This window comes from Tauraco erythrolophus, chromosome Z (assembly GCF_009769465.1).
Source record: "Tauraco erythrolophus isolate bTauEry1 chromosome Z, bTauEry1.pri, whole genome shotgun sequence".
Classification (NCBI taxonomy): domain Eukaryota; kingdom Metazoa; phylum Chordata; class Aves; order Musophagiformes; family Musophagidae; genus Tauraco; species Tauraco erythrolophus.
Window position 1 is genome coordinate 56,605,781 of NC_141496.1, and position 13,008 is coordinate 56,618,788.

The 13,008-nt window shown below is 43.5% G+C and overlaps 1 protein-coding gene across 1 annotated transcript in view; it reads left to right on the plus strand.

The window, feature by feature from the left end:
• Positions 1–569: 569 nt before the first annotated feature.
• GRAMD2B (GRAM domain containing 2B) overlaps positions 570–13,008 on the plus strand; it is a 43,666-nt gene continuing 31,227 nt past the window's right edge. Inside the window, exon 1 of the mRNA XM_086629418.1 lies at positions 570–691. Within this exon, the coding sequence (XP_086485544.1) occupies positions 570–691 (122 nt within the window). The remainder of the gene's footprint in view (positions 692–13,008) is intronic.

Below are 13,008 nucleotides of genomic sequence, written 5' to 3' on the forward strand. Positions count from 1 at the left end.
TAAGCTGAACTACAATGACATGACTTTATAGGAGCTACGTGAACACCTGTGCACCAATTTGTCACTGGAGAAGTGCAATATAATTAAATTTTGACATGTCAGGATAGGTAGACATAGTCACTTCCAAAAGATAAACAACTGATGTTCAAACTTGGGTAATTGGAGACTGGTAAACAATTCACAAAGTAGAATTTATGACAGACCACGTTACAGGTTTTGGTACAAATCTGTCAATGAAATATAATTTGAATTAAAGTTCTTGTTTTACATTTCTTCTTTTTCTTAGTTCATCAAAACAAGTTATTGCTATTATTAATGACATTCCAAAGACACAGTGCACCTAGATTTGATGATTGTTGCTTCCAAGTAAACCTATGAAGTGCTGCGGATAAAAAACATAACCACCTTATGATGTCATATCAATATGTTACTCATTAACTGATTTAAAAAACTAGCCTGAGCTGGAGTCACACACAGACTTCACTTCCTACAGCAGTGAAAGGCTGAGTGTTTGAAGGATTCCTCTAGAACTGAACTTACTTAACTCTGCAGTTAACTCCAGTAAAACAATGAGAAAAAGGAATTCCTCGGAGGACTCCGTTTTTCATACTGAAAGACAGAACAGCTTCCGAAAGTCAAGTAATGACACTCCAGTCAACCCTACAGAGAGTTTTGGATCAGTATTTATAAGGTAAATCCGGATGTGATTGAGTATCCTGTATTTTATGCCGGGGGGGACAGGGCAGCAACACAGGAGGGCACTGGGACAAATACACAGGTGAAAATACTGTGATGAGGAAACTCAGTATGAGAAGGCAATGCATGTAGAGACAATAATTTCAGTTATGTTACTGATTGCACTGGGAAGGGGAGCACTACTGTAGAGGAGAAACTTTTAAGCGAGGACAGGAAGGTGTTGATCTCTCGTTCCTTTTCTGTTACACTGAAGTACAGCTCTGAATGTATATAGCACTGTACACTAATAAACTCAAGTCTTAAAATTACCTCTGCAAGGTCATCGAATACCATCTGTGATATATTAGTGGATCTCTGTACAAAAAAAAAAAAAGTAAGCTTTGTTAGAACAGGGAATTTAACAAAATATTTTCCAATATGTTTTGGCCTATATGAAACTTTAAAATGCTTGTTAAATTATGTTTCAAGATAAAAGCTATCATAATCACAAGGAGTATTCATGGAAGTTGAACGCTTGCATGAATGAACACTGCTAAAGGGCTTGCTGATGGAACAATGGCAAAAAATTTTTAAGGCGAAATCTGTTTTCTTACTTTGGAAAGGTAGACGTGTTGGACTGCAGACTCACACTGAGGTGGAATTCATTGCAATGAAGAGTTCTGGAAAAATCATATGCATTTTTGGCAGCATAGACAAATGAGGGACGACAGTGTCAGAGGGTAATTGGCACTTACCACTTCTCCTTCCCCATCTACTGCAGGAGAAAGACAAGTAAACATCCATAGTATTTATGACAACCCGTTATGAATAAAATAGCTTTAAAAAGCTATTCAGAGTAGCTTTAGACATTTATTCGTTCTTAACCAACTTGAAAATTCTTTACCAAGACATGTATCTGCCCAGTGCCCAGCCACCCTGAAGAGTGATTTGGAGGGAGCACCTCTGCATATTCTTTGTGTGACTGCATTATATTTCTTTGTAGCTGCGCACAAATTCTTTATATGGGATGACAGCTCATACCACTAATTGGGTCAAAAGTATAAATAAGTCTGCTGGCCTCATTTTTCCTCTTTTGAAATGTTATTAGGGCATTTAAATATTATATCCTCATAACATCCTTTCTTGCAACTCGAATGTCAGTGAGATAATGTCCAACGGTTTGAACAGAGAATAAGGAATCAGAAATTTTAAGTCTTAATTAGATCTTTCAAAGGCACTTACCTAGAACTGGTGACTTAGAGACTGCTTTTTAAAACAACATCCACATGTGCTTTTGCATAACTCTCGGATCTCCTTTTCTGATTAGGCATGAGACATGAGTACATACAGTGGCGTATGCAGGGTTCAACACAAGTAGGTGATGTTTAACCACTTCTAATTTGTGCAATGGAAAGTTTGCCCTCTTTTCACTGTCTAGCCCAAAACACCGGGCAGACAGATTTACCTACTTATTTACCACTAGATAACCAGTACACAGAAAGCTACCATATATGCTCTGATAGCAATGTGATCAGCCCTTGCAAAGAACAGAGTCCTTTGCCTCAGATTTCCCAATAATCAAGCTGCCTGCCAAGTAGCGAGTGGCAGGGACAGGCCTTCTAGAATCACAGAATCACAGAATGTTAGGGATTGGAAGGGACCTCAAAGGATCATCTAGTCCAATCACCCTGCCGGAGCAGGACCACCTAGATCAGATCACACACAAATGTGTCCAGGCGGGTTTTGAACATCTCCAGAGAAGGAGACTCCACAACCTCTCTGGGCAGCCTGTTCCAGTGTTGTGTTACCCTTACTGGGAAGAAGTTCTTCCTCATGTTTAAGTAGAATCTCCTGTGTTCCAGCTTATATCCATTTCCTCTTGTTCTATCATTGGATGCCACTGAGAAGAGCCTGGCTCCATCTTCATGACAGTCACCCTTTACATATTTATAAACATTAATGAGAAATCCAGCTTACTCAATTGCTGTTTCATTAAGAAGGATAATATGATTATAAAGCTCTGCTATGAAACTATACCTCTATCAATAGCAAAGATGGAATAGCAGGCTGCAAATACTAGACAATCTAGTAAGAGGAATGCATGATTGCACACAATGAGCTAGTAGGTGGACTGAGCTCTCACCAAACTTGCTTTTCATGTGTTTGTCACAGTCATGATACACTTATCCAAAATGAGCCACGTGAAAAATCAGGGAAAATGCTTTTAGGGAAAACAAATGCAGGCTCTGCATTTTCGGGTACTGTTTTCAATACAGTCCTGTTTATTTAGAGCATATTTCCCATATATGATGATATATCCACAGAAAAAAATTACTGTATTAATGATTGCTCTTCTTTATCCTAATTATTCATGCCCGAGGACAAAAACTGACTATATGTCTAAGGTTTTTTACACTTCTGTTTTCACTTCACTGTAATTGGCACCATGTGGATGAGCACAAATTTGCCAGAATCCAGGGGGTTATTAACATTTCAGACATAGGAGCTCGCAGTTTATCACCACGGCAGCATGTTATTCCTGACACAGAGCAGAACTGATTTCAGAAGCAAATTAAGACTCAGGAGCTATAGCTGAGGTGTCAGACATGAATAATAGATCAGAGATTTGTATTGATAAAAGTATTGGCCGCATGCGTACGCAGCATCTTATCAGCATGAATGTATAGAGTTGTTCTGACTCTAGAAGAAAACATATTCCAGTAGTCCAGATTAAAATATTAGCAAAACAACAGGGATCTCAATCTCCCCTTTGGAGCTCATCCTTATAAAGTGAGTCAATACCCTGCATCCAGATCTCCTAAACTTCAGAAAAATCTCAGGCCTTGTGGTTTTGGCCAATTTTAAGAATAACCCTGAAAAAATATACTGAACACAAAAGAATGAGATTTTTAAGCCATTTAGATCAGGACTACTGACCACCAGCTCTATAAATGTCATACTGCTACATATGTTAAATCAACCCTAGTAATAATCAAATGCAGATTGTATACCAAATGCTTGTAAAAACAGAGTGAAGATTCAGCACTTGTCAGTAACATTGATATTAAGTAAAAATTATAAATAATAATAATAAAAAAATCAGGGTCCTCGACTCTAATCCTGGCTTGGCAGCTCATTTGGTACACTGCAATGCACAAATCAATTAAATACAATACCTATTTTTCCATCTGTGATCTGGCATTAACATTTACCTATCTTTTGCATACAGCAGAATAACAGAAAAACTGTGTAACAACTTGTAACATAAACTGTAAAGATTGTTTTGTTGCATTTGAGTTTTTCATTGGACACAAGAAGGGATCCGTGCATTCAGATCTTCTCTCTGAAGATTTTTGGATGGGAATGTAAACTTTTTTAAAGTAAGTTTACTTCTGCATTGAAATTACACCCCTCAGAAACACTCAATGCACTGCTGTAAGGTTGAGGCTTAGTTCAAACTAATCCAGGCAGTCATGCTAAAGAGATAAACACATACCTGCCACCTTCTGGAAGGTGTCTTGTCATTATAGCTCAATTATGAGCACCCAAAACGCTGGCAACCACTTTGCTGCTCAAAGGCCTACGCTCAGGATTTGGCATTCATCCTGCCTTTTTTTTGGCCTAGGGTAATAGAGCTCCTACTTCTAAACGAGACAAAACTGTAAGTCTGTCCGCTTAGTAGAATAACTTATTATTCTCACAACCCCATCTGATGTAAAGACTGTGAGAGAACTGATAGCACGATTCCTTCTTTCACGTTATCTTATGTCTCTCACTTTAACCTTTCTCTCCTCAGCTCCCCAAGCTCCTGGAAAGTCTGGACACTATTTTTTCTTGTGAAAGATTCAGTTTATCCTCAAAGAATCTGTGTTAACTTTTGCTTTCTTAAATAACGAACATACAATACTGCTGCTCTTCAGAGTCTGCCACATAACTAAAGGTTTCTCTCAACAAAATGGTCACCATATTTAAATATACCATGAATGTCTGCATGCACGCATATCTGGTTCAAAGAGGTATCCGTGTATACTCCTTCATGATACACAGATTCAGTACATACATACATGCATGCACATTATTCATTAGATACACATAATCTACTTGATGTCTTAAACATGCTGGGGCACCTCAACTGAAATTTTTGTCCATCTAATCTGCATACAGAAATGTCACACTTGGACGTCACCTAGGATTTCTTTTGGACATTTATAAGCAGAGGATGACAAATCAAGCTAAGCTGATCCACCAAGGTAGAACAAGCAATATTTGTATTTATCTTTTCCCACCTAGCTGGCCAATGTATTAAATAATGGTTATAAATGCAGAAAAATGGATTTCACTGCCATGGGACTTGGTACTTTCAATTATAAATGACAAGGTCTAGGCATCATGGCATTCTAACAGTGCCATTCACGAGACATCCAGGGCAATATATTGCTTGTGAAGTATGCCATGACTGCTTTTTTCCTCATGAACTAAGAGGAGACACTGACCTGTGCTTTTCAGCAAAGTGCCAACTGGCTGAGTGCCAGCAGCAGAGCTGAACCATTAACATGTCACAAGGTTGCTTTTTTCAGACTGTAAGAAAGTTGCCATGAACAACTTGCAGAGGGACAAATGTTCCTTTACTTCCACTAGTTTCACTGTGTTTTTCCATCAACCCTTCTTCCCATGCTGTTCTTTTAATCAGTATGACATACAGAAAGACACGTCAGTGAGATGGAGGGGAGCTGACACCACATTGCTAATATCCTGGAAGTTTTGCATGAGAATTTCTCTCCTTTTTCCTGCTGGGTGCTACAGTACACAACCGTAGTGCCGTCTCCTTCCTCCAATTGCTTCAGCATTCAGCCATAACGAACAGCTTCAACCCACCTCACTATTGTGGTGAGAAATGCTCTAACTAGCTTCCAGCTCAGCTTGCTTCATATGCCCTACACACTTCCCTCTCCAAAGGGGCGTTCAACCAATACAGTAATCCGAGATCCTTTAAACAAAACCAGGAACAGATAGGCAGATCCAACTGCCTATCGTGATAGGCGCACAAGTCCATGGGACTTGATGAGATCCATCCGCGGGTCCTGAAGGAACTGGCGGATGAAGTTGCCAAGCCACTGGCCATTGTATTTGAGAAGTCGTGGCGGTCTGGTGAGGTCCCCGATGACTGGAAGAGAGGGAACATAACCCCCATATTTAAAAAGGGGAACAAGGAGAACCCGGGCAACTACAGGCCGGTCAGCCTCACCTCTGTGCCTGGCAAGGTCATGGAGCAGATTCTCCTGGCAACCATGCTAAGGCACATGGAGAGCAAGGAGGTGGTGGGTGACAGCCAACATGGCTTCACCAAAGGCAGATCGTGCCTGACCAACTTGGTGGCCTTTTATGATGGGGTGACAGCATCGGTGGACAAGGGTCGACCAATGGATATCATCTACCTGGACTTGTGCAAAGCTTTTGACACTGTCCTGCACGACATTCTTCTCTCTAAACTAGAGAGGCATGGGTTTGATGGACGGACCACTCGGTGGATAAGGAATTGGCTCAATGGCCGCACTCAGAGAGTAGTGGTCAACGGCTCGATGTCCAAGTGGAGACCGGTCACGAGTGGCGTCCCTCAGGGGTCCATGCTGGGCCCGGCCCTCTTCAACATCTTTGTCGGTGACGTGGACAGTGGCATGGAGTGCACCCTCAGCAAGTTCGCCGATGACACCAAGCTGTGTGGTGCCGTCGACACGCTGGAAGGGAGGGATGCCATCCAGAGGGACCTTGACAGGCTGGAGAGGTGGGCCCATGCCAACCTCATGAAGTTCAACCAGGCCAAGTGCAAGGTCCTACATCTGGGTCGTGGCAATCCCAGGCACAAATACAGACTGGGCGGAGAATGGATCGAGAGCAGCCCTGAGGAGAAGGACTTGGGAGTACTGGTGGACGAGAAGCTCAATATGAGCCGGCAATGTGCTCTTGCGGCTCAGAAGGCCAACCGCATCCTGGGCTGCATCAAGAGGAGCGTGGCCAGCAGGCCGAGGGAGGTGATTCTCCCCCTCTACTCTGCCCTCGTGAGACCTCACCTGGACTACTGCGTCCAGTTCTGGAGCCCCCAACATAAGAAGGACATAGACCAGTTGGAGAGGGTCCAGAGGAGGGCCACGAAGATGATAAGAGGGCTGGAGCACCTTTCCTATGAGGACAGGCTGAAAGAGTTGCGGCTGTTCAGCCTGGAGTAGAGGAGGCTCTGGGGTGACCTTATAGCGGTCTTCCAGTACCTCAAGGGGGCCTACAAGAAAGATGGGGAGAGGCTGTTCAGGAGGGCCTGTTGTAATAGGACAAGGGGTAATGGTTTTAAAATAGAGGGAGGTAGATTCAGATTGGATATTAGGAAAAAATTTGTTACCATGAGAGTTGTAGAACACTGGAACAAGTTGCCTAGAGAGGTGGTGGATGCTCCATCCCTGGAGATGTTCAAGGCCAGGTTGGACGAGACCCTGAGCAACCTGATCTAGTTGGAGTTACCCCTGTTCCTTGCAGGGGGGTTGGACTAGATGACCTTTGAAGGTCCCTTCCAGCCTAACCATTCTATGATTCTATGACTTCTAGCAAACTGCTCAGAAGAAACCAATCACCTGATAGAATTGTCTATAAAGCAATCTCACACTCTTGAAAACAAATACCTAAACTCTTGAGCCAGGCAAGGAACGGGCCAAAACTGCTTTTCACTCCCTACAAAACTGCACCACCCACTATGTTCTGGCCCTAGTTATCTTCTACAGACTATTTAGGACCTTGGTTTACTCCATTTATTTTGAACATACTTGAAGCATGCCGAGTGACTTGCAGAGGTTTCTGAACGTTCCTCCTTGAGGCAGGAGTATCACTGACTGATCAGTATACTGATCAGGTATGGCTTTGTCTAGCTGGGTCTTAAAACTTCCAAACTCGGAGTCTACAGCCTCTCTGGGCAACCTCTTTCAATGCTGCAGCACTCTTAGCGCAGCTTTCTTTTGTCTTTTCCAGGCTGCACCTCCCAAAACGTAAGCCATTTCACTCCAGCTTGTGGCTGACTTGTGTATATTCTAGAAATCAAAATTTTTCACTGTTTCAACATCTTTCCAAATGTCTATTAGCTTGTGTCTCATACTATCACAGCTCTTATTTCTATAGTACCTAACATAAGACTGCTTTCCTATCGTATTTCAACAGAGTAAGGACTTATTTAGCGAGTCTTTCATCACTTAATGGCTGCCAAGGCATTTGAGTGGCTTTCACACAATCCTACCAATGCAAAATATCATACAGAGAACTGAAGAGAAGACACACAACAACCTATAATCCAAAAGTACCTCTATTCAGGTACTGTTAAGGCTGTACCTCTTTGTACCTTTTTGCACCTGCGAAGTAGTACAGAAGAATTCTGTACTGAGGAGAAATGTGCTCAAAGTATACAGAATGCCAGAAATCACTGTACTCATTTTCTGTTTTGTTCCTTCCCCAGGAAGTTTCCTCACATTCAGGCATGTTGATAATCACCATACAAGTTGAGAAATACTTTATGAACAGCCTTGATGACTGTACTGAAATAAAACCCCAACATGCATAAATACTGTTGATTAAGACAATCTCTAACTCTATTTCCAGTTAGATTGACTTTTGTATCATTCAGCGGCAATATCCCATGCAAGAATCTCCAGGCATCGGTAGCAGTCCTACTGCTTTCTATACTGACCTGTCCAGTGTGTCTTACTGGGCCTCTTTACTCTTATTTTCCTCATGTCATTCAAGACAAGATTCTTAATTATTCTGATAAATTGAAGAAACAGTCTGGAAAAAAAAAACCAACAGAGTGAAATTCAAAAAGGATATGTAGGTCATACTTAGTCAAATCTAACAACCAGTTGCTAACATATTAGAGGAGAAGAACATCTCAGTTGTCCTTTATAAAAGCTTCACCAGATCATACTGGTTCAACAATTAAACCTGAGCCAGACACACCCTGCTGTGAAACACGTACGCTTTACTGTGAAATATAAACAATTGTAGTGAGTATAGAACAGACATAGTTATCTTTTAATCTTGCCTCTGTTCAGCCTTTGTAAGGCATCTGGTGTCCAACTTCAGGCACTGCAGTTCAGAAAATGATCTGAACCTATTACAGACAGTTCAGAGGAAACAAAGTCCAGAAAACACAGTTTATAACTTTTATCGTAGGCTAGAGAGAAGAAGAAAATGGACAAAATGAGAGACAGTTTTCTGCTCTTCTACATATTTAATAAATTAAGAAGCAATGGCTTTAAATTTCAGCAAGAAGGATTCAGGATCATGTTAGACATTAAGGAGGACTTCCCCTGGACGATAACAAACACTGAAATTGACTGCCTGGATACATTGCTGACTTTTAAGAACAATTTAGACAAGTGTCTTGTCAGGAATGACACAGGAACAGCAGGCCTTGCCTTGGAATAGAGAATGAACTCGATGTCTCAGTGAATCTGTCCTCCGTTCTGCTTTTCTGTGATTTCATATGTATCTTAAATCTTTTTTTACAATGGAAGTTTTTCCTATTATTTCATCTCTAGTTTTTCCTCCCTTGCTGTGTTATACATAACATGGAAGGTCCTGATTATGGAAAACTATCAGCCCTCTCAGAGATTTAATGTAGTCTCTTCAGAGCAGGAATATGTCAATTTTTGCCTACATGGCATTACCGGTACTGCAGGCATTGATCAGTAATTTTATAGTACACTAACTTTGCTTTCTCTCCCCAATCTGCATTTCACTAATTAGAGAAAAACACAGTCCAGATTTTCACTCAACAATGGGCCTCTGTTGGTGACAGCCTGGTCTTCACATACTTGCTTTAATGTATCTGTACACACAAGCAATTTAACTGTACTGAAAAAGATCCTTTGTGCTTATTTTGCATATGTATGACTTGCCACAGCATATCGAAATAAAAGCATAAGGTTTTCAAGTACCTTCCACCCACATGAGCAGTTGCACATTTGACTGTTTAATGTAAGACACTCCTCACTAAATATTACTGAGAATCCTGGCATTCAGGACTTTTATCACTTAAGAGTGTGTCCTCTTACTCTGGGGCTGTGGCACCATGCACGTTTTGACAAAGCTTGGCCACAGAGCTTCTTTTTCAAATCCTAAAAAAGCCACATGCTATAGTCATTGCTGATTACTTCCACTGTCATTAACAGATAATAACAAAAGGCACTAAAGAGGCATGTATTGAAAATTCACTAGAATCAAGTCTCTGACAAGAGTTAAGATATTATGATACAGAGCAACATATTTAGTAAGGTTTGGGTTTTAGTGTCTAGGCTGCAGGCATCAACTTATTCAAATATAAGTTTCTCCTATAGTAAATACCTTGACTAATTAAAACGAGAGCTTTGCATACGTTGAGAATGGAGCCAGACAAAACTAAAACTGGAGCACCAGGCACCAAGCAGCTCCTTTCCAGTTCTTGCACCACTGTGGTAGAGACAGGAAACTCTGAAGATGAGTGAACAAAACAGTCAGCAGTAGCATTTCTCTCCTGTAGCTAAATCTGCCAGAGACTGAAAATCTAAGCACTCAAAAGGCTGCGGGATTTTATTTGTTCAAATATCTAAAAGTCACATTCTTACCTACTGTAAACCAGCATTGTTATGCTGGAGTGGGTAGAGCCACACCAGAGCTATTCAACCACAAGCCTGCCTTCAGCCTCAAAACTAGGACTAATACAGCAACTGATACCTTTTCCAGTGCGACGAAAAGCCTCCAAAAACAAGACGAAGGGTAGGCAGTCACTTTTGCTACTGATTCCAGACATACTGTGCATGCCTTGGTAGCGTACACTGAGATGGGAACAATTCCCAGGGAACCCAAAACCTCACACAGGTCACCTCACTCCAGCAAAAGGTCCTGGAGCCAAACAGACACAGGATGCCAACCTTTCTTTCCCTGACTCTTTCAGTTCCAGCTCTACTCACAGCCCAGACAGCTGAAATGAGTCCTATTCTGTTATCCCTTGGATAGATGGGATGCTGCTATATAGCCACAGGTTGCATCTGGCATAAGGAGTTCAGAGAAGCTATGCAATGCAGTGCCAAACAAACTCAGGTGCTGCACAGGGGAGCATAAGGCAGCAATCCAAGTTTCACAGGTGCAGGACCTAACAGGTCAGAACAATCTGTCTTGTAAATTATATCTCATTTATTTTCCACGTGTCTTGGCTTTCGAGTTAAATAATACATAAAATATTGGATAATGGTGTTTCCCAGAAATACGGCCATTTTAAATGTCTTCCTTTCTATGCAGCTTGGAACAGCATCTTTTAATTTTCTTGGACTGGAGCTAATTAAAACCACCTGATCCAGCTAAGATCATACAGCAATCCAATATTTTCTGCAGGATCTGTGTGCCCAGGCAGCTATGGCAGTCCTGAGCCTTTTCACCATTAACATCTTTTTACCGATTTCCTGAATACTTCGCAACAACACCTAATACTTAGCTTTTGCACCTTCAAAATACTGTGTCAGTATCAAGCAATCCAAACAATGACACTGGAAGGCTGATGGGTTTGCTTCACACTTCATGCTTTTAGTCTGAAATGCACAGCAGTATCCATCTCCTACCCTGATGTGCACTAACAGAGACCACACTCCTCTACATATTCTCCCCTTACCTCCTGGGAACAGTCCAGCAGTTACGAAGAAAACTTAACATATTCTATTATTAATTCTATTAATATATTCTAACACATTAAACCCTGAAAATACATTGTTTACCAGAGGTGTTACTTTGAACTCTCATCCCAAAGCTAGCCTTCCTTAGATTATACTATTAGTATACTATTAGCTTATAATTATTATATTATTGTGTTATTGTATTATAATTATTATATTATTAGATTGCTATTAGATTGTATTACTGTTATATTATTATTATATTATTCCTCAGCGGCTGGGGGAGCTGGGACTGTTTAGTCTGGAGAAGAGGAGGCTCAGGGGGGACCTTATCGCTCTCTACAATTACCTGAAAGGAAGCTGTAGGGAGACAGGGGTCAGTCTCTTCTCCCACGTCGTGAATGACAGGACGAGAGGGAATGGCCTCAAGTTACGCCAGGGGAAATTTAGGTTAGGTATCAGGAAGAATTTCTTTACAGAGAGGGCGGTGAAGTATTGGAACAGGCTGCCCAGGGAGGTGGTGGAGTCCCCATCCCTGGAGGTGTTTAAAAACCGTGTGGATTTGGTGTTGAGGAACATGGTTTAGGGACCCTGACAGTGCAGGGTGAATGGTTGGACTCGATGATCTTGAAGGTCTCTTCCAACCAGACGATTCCATGATTCTATATTGTTATAGCCAGAGTCCACCTTTTCTGCGTGAAAACCTTAATTCACCGAACGGAACGCCGGCTCAGGTATTAACCAGGTAACGAAAACATTTTTCGTACGCACGTTGACAGCTGTCCCCGTGTCCCTCCCATCTCCCGCCCCGCGGGATGACTTGTGCCACACGCGGCCGTTTAACGTGGGGGTGCGCGACTTCCCCAGCAGCCCCACCAGCACCGGCCGGAGAAGGCTGCGCTCGCTGGTTTTTGCGCGGCATTCGGACATTTCCTGGGCTGCCGGAGAAAAAGGAAACGAAACCCTCCTGAGGCAGCCACAGGTGGAAACGCCAGCTAATCGCCACAGCAGTTCCTGTGAGTACCGCTGTCTGCAGGCCAGCGTCGGTATTTGGGCTACCGGCTACTTCAAAGAGACACGGGAGAAACGCACCGACAGAGGACGTGGAAATGCACCCGCGGAAGGCGGTTCCCTCCGAGGCGCCGCTCGCCGGCGAACTGCCCCTGCCCCCCAGCTCCGGGGTTCGGCCCCCGCCACCGCCACTGCCCCTCCTCGGGCCGCGCGCGGATGAAACCTCATCCCCTCTCCCGGCGTATGAAACATTAAGGGCACCTTTTGTTCGAGCCAGCGGGAGGCCGCGTCTCACGCGACAGCGTCCTGACTGAATAATTTAAGGCGCGTAACGGATCGGCGGCGCGAGGAGCGCGGGCTCCCGACGCCGCCGCTACCGGGGGCCTCGTCAGTGACTTCGCGCCCGCCACCGGGACCGGGACCGACCTCCCTGCCGCGGCCCGGGGCGGCAGCCAGCCCCGGGTGGACGGGCGGAACCGGTTCTCAGCGACTTCCCGCCGCGGGCCCACGCTCCAGCGCCAGCCGGCCCAGGGCGACCGCGGCGGCGGCGGCGGCGGCGGCGGGGTCCGCCCCGGGGCGGAGCGGGGGCGGGGCGGCCCGGCCCTGCCCGGCCCGGCGATCGAGAGCCGTGCGGCGGCGGCTGGCT